Source organism: Buceros rhinoceros, unplaced genomic scaffold (genome assembly GCF_000710305.1).
Source record: "Buceros rhinoceros silvestris isolate BGI_N320 unplaced genomic scaffold, ASM71030v1 scaffold8224, whole genome shotgun sequence".
NCBI lineage: Eukaryota > Metazoa > Chordata > Aves > Bucerotiformes > Bucerotidae > Buceros > Buceros rhinoceros.
Window position 1 is genome coordinate 18946 of NW_010406458.1, and position 9564 is coordinate 28509.

Below are 9564 nucleotides of genomic sequence, written 5' to 3' on the forward strand. Positions count from 1 at the left end.
AGCAGGACTCTCATGGGGTTAAGCTCATGATGGGGTGGCTCAATCTGGGCCATTTCGATCAGCGTGATTCCCAGGGACCAGATGTCCGCCTTGTAGTCGTACGGAGTGTCCTTCATGGTCTCGCACATCACAACCTCTGGGGCCATCCTGCAAAGGGCAGAGCAAAGAGTGGGAATAGGGAGGGATGACACCGTTGCCACTCAGCGTGAGCCTTGCAGCAGCAATTAAGTGCTTTAAATAATCCAGAGTATTGCGTAAAATCCCCAGCCCTTCCTCCTAGCTCTGGGTTTCGAAAGAGGCAGCATCTTCTCTAAGGGGTCCAACCCCCTCCCCTCTTCTGCAGGCCAGCTGAGTCAGCCCAGGCATGCAGTGGAAACCCCCAGGCCATTGACATCTGGCGCAGACGTTGCTTCAGACAATAAATTAATCCTTGCCGATTCCATTCCTTCAGCAAGTCGGGTGATTTAGAGATTGAGTTTCTGGAGCGAAGAGTCATTCCCATGTGCTTGGAGCTGCTTCAAAGCCCACCCCACCCCCCCGGTGGAAGGAGTGGGGAGCGCACACACGTGAGAACACTTGCATCCCATGATGGTCCCTAGGCCAGCTCAGGTCACCGTGACACCGGGCAATGCTCCCACACCACCAAAGCTCCCTTCAGGTGAGGGAAACCCTTGCACGTGTGGACACTGGCTAAGACACCTTGTTAAAACCCTCCCACCCATGCCCAGTGAGGCACTACGGTCCGACACGTCCCAAAGGCCATCGGCTTCCATCTCAGCAAGCCTGATTATCAGAAGAGTGAAGCTCCTCAGGAACACAGGATTTCTCAGCAAGCAACTCACCAGTAAGGGGTCCCAATGAAGGAGTCTCGCTTCTGCAAGGTTTTCATGTTTTTGGCAGACACTCCAAAGTCAGCTGCAAAGAGCAGTAACATTAGATGCCATAGGAAAACTGAAAGACCCTTCCGAATTAGCACACTTGGCTGAAATGCAGAGTTAAAAGCAAACACACATTTAAGGCAAGAATATGATACAAAGTGCTGTTTCCTAGAAACTGAGCACCAAAACCTGTATTTGTTTTCAGATACATAACCACCAGGGACCTTCCTCTCCCATGAGATAGGGGCGTAACAAGCCACCCAAATCCTAGACATCTAGGGGAAAGTCAAGATCTTTTCCACAAACAAAAGCAGCTCTGTAGTAGCTTACTTTCAGGAGATTTCGTAGCAAAAAGTCTCATTTTACAGCAGAAAAACCAAAGTGCTCTTACATTCTTTCTCTTCCCTTCAGCTCCATGTGCACAGCAGCCTTTCCCTGATTTTGTCCCTTCTATAGAGAGCTGCTGAAGCCAAGCCAACCCATATCAAATTGGTAAAACCCGCAGAGGGTACTGAGTCCACTCCAGGTCACTTTGTTCCCCAAGGTGGCCCTCAGGACCTCTGGAGGAGCTGTTATCCATCTGCACCCTGGGCTCAGCTGCACCTTGCCCTGACTGTGGGTCAGCTTTGGCCCAAGCCAGCAGAGTCAGATGTACTGATGTCATCAGAAATAAAACATCTTGATGTTGTTTTTATTTGTTTGTTGTTTTTTTTTTAATGTATCCTGTACTTGAGTAAGTATTGTCTCCTCATATCTGAAGTGTGCACTGAGAGTACTGGTGCTAAAATGAAAATGATATAAAAGAAATGTCATAAACCACTGCAAAACATTGGCAATGTTGGTTAGGGACAGCTTATGAGCCATTGTAGTTACTTTGTTTGGCCCTGACTGCTTTGAGGTACGCTGGAGCCCAAATCATGGTCATCAGAAAGGTTCCCAGGCTGGCTGGTCTCCATCAGCAACCACAGACACATCCCAAGAACACCCCACATACACTGGCACCCCTCGTCAGAGTCCAGAGGACATCTGCACCTTTCTGAACCAGTCCCCACAGACAAAGCTACCTTCTCAACCCCCAGCAGGTCGCTGGATGACAATTTAACTCAGGCCCATGGTGAGCTGGCAAAGAAACCTTTTGGCAAAACTTGCCCTGTCACCACCAGACCTGCTCTGGAGACAAGATGAACTCTTCCAGTTTCCGGCCCTGCCAACTGGCACCGGGCACAGGATGCTCAGCAGGCCAAAAAGCATAAAAACTGAGTCAAAGAAGAATTATACAAATTCACAAAAGGGAAGTCCATGAAGGGCCTGAGCACAGGTGTGGCTCAAGAAGTCTTAGTGCCCAGCTGGAGACTAAGCACAGCACACAGCTCGATGGTAGGTTTAGCCTCCCATGAAACAATACAAAGTTCTCCCCCACCTTCTGCCTGAGCTCATCAGCCAGCAGACAAGGAGCCGATGGCCTGTAGACAGAGCAGAAGGCAGAGAGCATCCCTCAATCACCCTCACCCTTGGACATAGCCGAATGCTACAGTCCAGCTCCCACTAGTGGGAGTCATTAGTGGCTGTTATTAGTGTAGCGTGAAATGGTCCCAAACAGCACCATATCCACGTCCACTCTTCCAACAAGCTGTGCCGGGCAGCTCACCGAGTTTGATGTCCCCATCCTGGGTGAGGAGCACATTGCCTGCCTTCAGGTCACGGTGGATGATCTTTTTGCCGTGGAGGTAACAGAGAGCTTCCAACATCTGGCGGCAAATCACTTGAATCTGAGGCTCAGTCAGGCCCCGGTCCAGCTCTGTAGGGAGGGAGAGATGTTAACCAGGACAGGAATTTGAGCAATGCTCCACCTGAGCAGCAGGAAGGCATGAGCTACCCAGCAGACCATTTAGAAACTACTGTCCATGTGTCAAAGCAGCAGGAGAGCAATGCAAATCAGCTTGTTATGGTAATTTATTCCTACGACAGCACTTACAGCGCAACCCCACCTGCCTGGAGCTGCTGGTTTATAGCTTCCGCTTTCGGATGCACCGCTGAGGGGTCTGGCCCAGGAATAGTGGATGAGGGGAGATGAGGAGGGGGGAGCCAGGCTTGCCTGCGACAGGGGTCTGAACTGCAAGTTCCCTGCCAATTTGGAAAACTGGTACCCACAGGCAAGCTGGGTCTCGCCTAGCATGAAGATGATGCTGTGGAGAGGAGGGAGCTGACCTGGGCTGCAGGGGGCAGCAGGGTCAAACAGGCTGAACACCAGGCGGTTCCTTAAGCAGTGTGCTCTTATCTCCCAAGGAGCTACCCCTGCTGCTGAGATGCAGCGTAACCCCTTGTCCATCACGAGGCACATGCCACTTCCCAAAGCAACAAGCAATAAAAAGCTCAGTGTTATCCCTACCTACTGCTCTGAGCTGGTTTTTCAGGTAGCACCAGGTACCAGCACACCAGTTCATACCCGCTGTCTTCCCTGTACCTCCCTGCTGAGCTCTACCCAGCCACCTTCACCATCCAAGAACACTTTCCAGGGTGATGGCTCTGCAAACCATCAAACTTCCAGATGGTGAGCGTCAGCCGAGCTTCCCTCCCTCCCTTCCTTCCCAAGCCTTTTGCAGAGCAGATCCCCCCTCCAGCACAGCTGAGCGAGCAACAGCAGCCCAAGCTTTACACAACTCCAGCTGCCCAAAGCGCACAGCCAGGACGGGGGACTGACGGATGGACCCCAGCTACTGAGACAGATGCTTGCTCCGAGCAAGGATCTTATCACAGGCTGGGGGATGCTGGGACAGCCACTTTGTTCCTCCTCTTCCTCATCAAGACTTCCCCTGCTCTGCAGGAAACTGCTGATTTTCCTTCTCCCTGAAGCATCTGGCAAAAGCAAGGTGCAGCGGGCCACAGGTTTTGTACAAGAGATTCCAAAGGCACACGCCAGTTGCTGGTGAGGATGAGGAGGTGGAACAGACAGAATTCAGCAACTCTGAACTGCCTGATGCTGGGAGCATCAACTCTATATGTACCAGTGCTGGGAGCATTCCTGAGCTATGACAGTGTCCCCTGCCCCTCATTCAGGGGGTGATGGCAATACAGGCAGGCCACTTCCTCCTGGTTTTCTATGCCACCCCTTCCCAGGTCCTCCAGATGAACTGCAGTGGTCATGGCCCCATAATACTTGGGGGGATTTTTGTGTCCCAAGAGATAAGGCGCCGCTGCTGAGGTCTTCCGGGGGAAGGCATTGCTCCCTCCAGCACTTCAGAACAGGTCCTCTATCATGTGTTTATTTGGACCTGCTTTAAAGAAGTTGCCTAAAGGAGCCACGAGTTTTAGGGGCTGAATCAAAGATGACAAATTTGTGTCCGTACTTCTCCTGGAAATAAAAAGAAAATAAGGCCTTTGGAAATACCAAAGCTGAAAGGGAGTAAGCCCCAGGGAGATGTGACTGTCCCAGGAGCTCCAGGCAAAAGGACATCAAAGCAGTGTTTGTCGTACAGTGGGGATGTCACACGCACCCCTCCCCCACCCCAGAGTCTGTACAGCCCTGGCACAGAGGGGCCGTGGCTCCAGTCAGAGCTGTTTTGGGGAACACCCATGCACTCCCAGTCCCAGCGGCTCTGTGTGGAAAGGAGGAGTTAAAAAAGGGAAGATTCCTGAAATTACTGCAAACTGCAGTTTATTCAGACACTCTGCTGCTTCATCAGATGACCGATACCATACGGAGAAGTCAGCGAGAAGATCCTGGGATATTCATCGTGACAGCCGCCCAGATTAAACAGCTCAGCCCCGCTGCCCTTCCGGGGAAGCTGTGGGAACAGGATCCCAAGCACCCGGTGTCTCTGGCAGATAAATATTTAAAGCCATCTTCCCCCTCCAGCCAGACTCTCCCTTCTCCCCATGCCTTGTGATCTGCTGATCTCAGCAGCATTTAAATCACAAACATAGCTAAAGGAACACCCCAGGGCTGCCACACCTTCTGCTCCGGGTATGAAAATAGGCAAACTCAAGGGAGAGAAACGGTAGCTGGCGAAGCCGGGGCACCCACGTCTGCCATCTGTCCAAAGGTTGCCCTGAGAGGGTGCCAGAAGGCTGGAAACACCTTGCGGGCATTGCCCCGAGCATGGAGAAGAGCCTGGCACCGTGTGCTGCACTCACCCAGCATGGTGGCATCCACCGCCCCGCCTGGACAGAACTCAATCATGATCTGGGGAAACAAAAGGAGAGGAATTAAAGTCAGGTCTGCATCTCACCGAGCAAAGCCCATTGTGTGGGGTAGAGGAGACAGATGTGTGGGGTTTTGCTTCCCCGCATGGAAAGCTGCCCCGTTGCCCCACGTGGGGATGCAGAGGCTTCGCTGTCCCCAGGACACATCCTCCAGGCATCTGCAGCAGGACCCAAGCCTTGGGGCCAGATCCTGTACACCACCCACAGCAGCTGTCTCAGAGGGACCATCCCCATCACTGCAACACCCCCAGCAGTCATGGCAGGCCCCGTACCTGGACGCCCACCCCAAGCAGACAGCTTCAGCTCTGCTTTCCTCTCTGTTTACATCTCTTCCCACTGCATTCTGGAGCAAGGGTGGCTCCAGAGAGCAGCCTGGCCACCAGGATGAGATAGCTGTCATAGCTGGGAGCTGACGTGGCCGGGAGAAATTAGGCACGATTTCCTTTGACAAATGGAGATGGGGAGGGCTGCTGGGTCTTCAAATTTTCTTAATCTCCCCCTTGCTCCCCAGCCCCCCCCACCCCGCCACGCCCCATTGCTCAGTAGTTCGTTGCTCTCTTGATTTTGAGCAATTTGAAGGAAAACTATGTCAATAAATAAAGAGGTCAAGTACATTCACTAGATTGATGCAGTTTCTCTCCCAGGGACATGCACAGAGTCCTGTCTGCCCCCCACACCTGCCTGCCTGGCCCCTGCTGTCCCCCCACAGCGTGGGGCAGCACCCACTGAGCGGGCCCTTCCCCAGCACCTTGGGGATGCAGCTCCTCTCCCCCATCTCCTCTGCACAAACTCAGCCAGAACTGGTCCCGGGGTGGGGCTTGGTGCCAGTCCCCGCTCCTACCCCGCTTTGGGGTAGGCAAGGCTGCTCGGATAGATTAAAATTTCAAGCAACCAGGGGTTATGAGGAACAAGAGATGTTCCACCTCCCTGACAAGCTCTTCTCCCTGTCGAGGGGACACAGGGCAACATACCGGTGAGGTGAAATGCCGGGGTTATTTTGAGGATAACGACTGAACAAACTGAAGGCAATGTTTACCAGCACAGCTCTCCAAGCCCTTCAAGCGGAGGTCATGTTATTCAACACAGCTTTAAGCACTACACCAGGAGCCGAGGGGAGAAGGTTCAAGCTCCCTCTTTCCCATGGTCTGATCCTACAGCTCTAGGTGAGCCACATGCCACCCTTTTGTCCTGCATTTCTCACATGTGGACAAAGGAAACACTGTTATCGATCTGGGCAGCAGTGAATGACACAACTGCTTTGTTCTGGAGGAGAAAGGGGAGCAGGATCAGGTGCTGGGATGCAGCAAACCTTGAACTGCTCTGTGAGAATCGGCCCAGGTCCAAGACTTGTAGGGGAGACAATACTGAGAAAAAGAAACCCAGTCAGGCTTGGCAGTGTGACACAGACACCGTCGGAGGAAGCAGAGAAGGAAAACCAGAGGCTGGGGCTGGGGAAGCATTTGAAGCAGGCAGATGGAGAGAAGCAACTGGGAAAATGTTTGAACCCATCACAAACCAGAACAAATCTGTGCTGGCTTGGAGCTGGGCAGGAGCCTGGCAGGGAGGAAGCCAGTGGGACAGCAGAGCCCTCACACAAATGAGCCAGGTCAGTATGTCTTTTTTGACATTTTTTGTCATTATGTCTTGCTTGAGGTTATATCTTGAACCAGAACATCAGCAGCTTCACTGACAAAGGTATAGACAAGAATTGCCTCCTGCTATGGTCTCCCCAGGCACAGAGATCCTGACTGGACCCCTGTGCCCCATCATCACCCCAAAACAGCTCTAGCTGAAACGAGCTTTCAACCAATTATTTTTATAGTGTTCCTCATCAGGTTCATCAGAGCAGACTAACACCACCAGTGGGTACCAGCCCTCCCTGGGCTCCTCAGAGCCCAAAAATGCCAGGAGCAAACCCCAAAAAAGCCCCACATGAATGCCAACCTGCCAACTAGGAGGGCAAGGGCTTCCCCTTGCTCTAGGAGCCTGAGGCAATGCACAAGGTTCTGCTGGCACAGATACCTCTGCAGAGTGATACCACAATCCTGCCCATGGTAGGGGGCCATCTTCTGCCAGACCACCTAACCTGCCACCAGCCCAGACCAGCCAAGAGCAAGCAACTGCTGGCTGCACTACCTGAGCCCCAGGCACAGGGTTTGCAGCAGCTGCAGAAAGACAGTGCAGACCTGATTCCACGTAATTCTGAGTATCGCAGCTTTGGGCTGCCCTGGCTGGCAGAAAACCTGCCCCTACAAATGATCCTGTCTCATCACTGAATCACAGTCCAAGGTTTCGTTCATCTCACAGCGGCAATCTTTTCTTTCTCCTGCTGATTCAGGCTCCTAAGGAACTTACCTGCCCAAAGAGAGTCTCCAGGTTTAAGCGACAGCCTCCCTTACATTCAATTGGTAGTGAAGGCCTGATGAGAAGCTTGTCTGTGCTACCAGGCTCAGCTCGGAATTTAAACAGTCCCAAAATTTCAAACAATCCAGCCCAAATCAGCTGCTAACATGGCTTTTGCCATCCAGATGACCCAGGTGCTCATGCTCAACAAGCAGCTTTACAGCTTCTGCCTCTTTGTGTCTCAACTAAGTCCCGTGGCATCTCACACAACTCCTCTTACACAGCTTCCAGACTGAGAAACGTTATTTTAATTTTGAGAGGTGAGACCCACAGAGGGTAGCCAGCTGGGTGACCACCACAGCCTCCCCCGTCAACAGAGCCGCCAGGAGCCCAATGCGGTGTCCCCCCAGGCAGATGTTGTGCTGAGGTTCCTTACCAGGGGTGCAGCTGGCACAACCGAAATGTGCTCTTGCCAGATACACTGAGCTTTAAATGGGGAATGGCCAAGCACAACACACTCTGGATCCCTGTGGGATGCATTTCATCTCACAGAGTTTTATTTGGGTTTGCAGTCTAGCAATGAGAAAAATAGGGAAATCAGGCCATCGGAACCAGCATGACCGTGTATGTTTATGCAGGCACAGCAGGCTGCAAGCCAGGCACTGGGAATATGGAAAACTTAAAAATATGCATTTTCAGCAAGGGCAGAGATGCCAAAGAATGGGTGTGCCCAGATTGTCTGAATATCCAAAAAACCTAATGGGCTCGTTTCAGCCCAGAAAACCTGATTTAAACAAATGCAACTGGCAATCCCACAGCTCACACACCACACACACTTCCTTCCAGGAGCAGGGCCAGCCTGCAACGCGTTTTTCTGTTGAAGTAGGTAGGAAGGCAGCCTGGTGGCAGCAGCACACAGCCCTCCGTGTGCGAGCTGGGGGATGCAGGGTGCTTGCAGAGAGCAGGGGCTGTGCAGGCACCTCCCCAAGAGGCGCAGTGGGGAGGGGGGTGGTCGGGTGGTGGCTGACACCCTGAGGTGGGCAGCCTGCTGCTCTGGCCAGGATGAGGAACGAGTAGGGAGGATCCTAGAAGAAAGCTGTTGACAAAAGTCTGTGCATCTGTGCAGCCAGGAGGCTGGTGAGTTACTCAAGGGCTGCAAAGAGTTTAACTCTTTGCTTAAGACTGTTTCCAGGTGCCTTGATACATGGGCTGACTACTCCTTTACTGAGGTGTCCCCAGGTCACAGCCGGAGCAGTGAGCACTCTAGTGACAGTGCCAATCTCAGTGTTGCCCTGGGCGCTGCCTGCACTGTGCTCCGCCACCCCCAGCAATCCCCCTGCGACCTGCACGACCTGGCACCCCGCACAGGGCTCACCGCCCAGCCACAGCAGCACCGCAAAACTGAGGTTTCATACATCTGGTCCCCAAAAAGCTTCTGCAGTCTTGTGACCAGAGGTGAGGCCCACGCTGCCCCAACGCTGACACCCTGAAAGCAGCAACTTCACACTCACTAGAGGTGGGGGAAGCAGCTATACTTCCTCCTCCTCCTGCTGGGGGTCTGGGTGAGGGAGTCTGAGCGTCTGCTGCAAGATCTGCAGCGAGCAGCCCGGAACGGGGCTGGAGCAAACATCCTGTTTATAATAATTTCCTCTGCACAAGGAGTCCAGGGACTTCCTTGCCGAAGGCTGCTGCTGGCGGGGGGGACACGCAGTAGCAACAGGAGCTCTCCCTCCCGCTGCCACCTCAAAGCTGTTATAAATCCTGGGGATTACTCACTATCGGCATTTGAGTTTTCAGTCCACAGGCAATTGCAACTACACCTTGTGGGCACACGCAAAATTTGCCACTAGCTCCAATTACCGAGCGACCAGAGCAACAATGACCGACTGATGGCTGCCTTCCAACTCTGCCACAGCCCCATGGTCTCAGCTCCAACACCATGGCAAGAAACCCAGCCACCACACTGGGCCCATTCGCAGCTCGACGGGGACATGCCAGGAGCATGCTCAACCGATTTGGGCAGCAGACTGAGAACGGAGCCCGCTCTCCCTACCTCTAAAAACCTTCACATCACAGTCTGAGCACTGCTACTACAAAAAAAAAAAAAAAAAAACGACCCCTTTCTTTTTAAACTTTAAGG

At 52.9% G+C, this 9564-nt stretch overlaps 1 protein-coding gene across 1 annotated transcript in view; it reads right to left on the reverse strand.

Annotated features, from left to right (window-relative positions):
- STK10 (serine/threonine kinase 10) overlaps nucleotides 1–9564 on the reverse strand; it is a gene marked incomplete at its 5' end in the record, with an annotated part of 36762 nt that overhangs the window by 14169 nt on the left and 13029 nt on the right. Inside the window, 4 exons of the mRNA XM_010134093.1 lie at nucleotides 1–147; nucleotides 843–915; nucleotides 2527–2676; nucleotides 5013–5061. Coding sequence (XP_010132395.1) covers nucleotides 1–147; nucleotides 843–915; nucleotides 2527–2676; nucleotides 5013–5061 — 419 coding nt within the window. The remainder of the gene's footprint in view (nucleotides 148–842; nucleotides 916–2526; nucleotides 2677–5012; nucleotides 5062–9564) is intronic.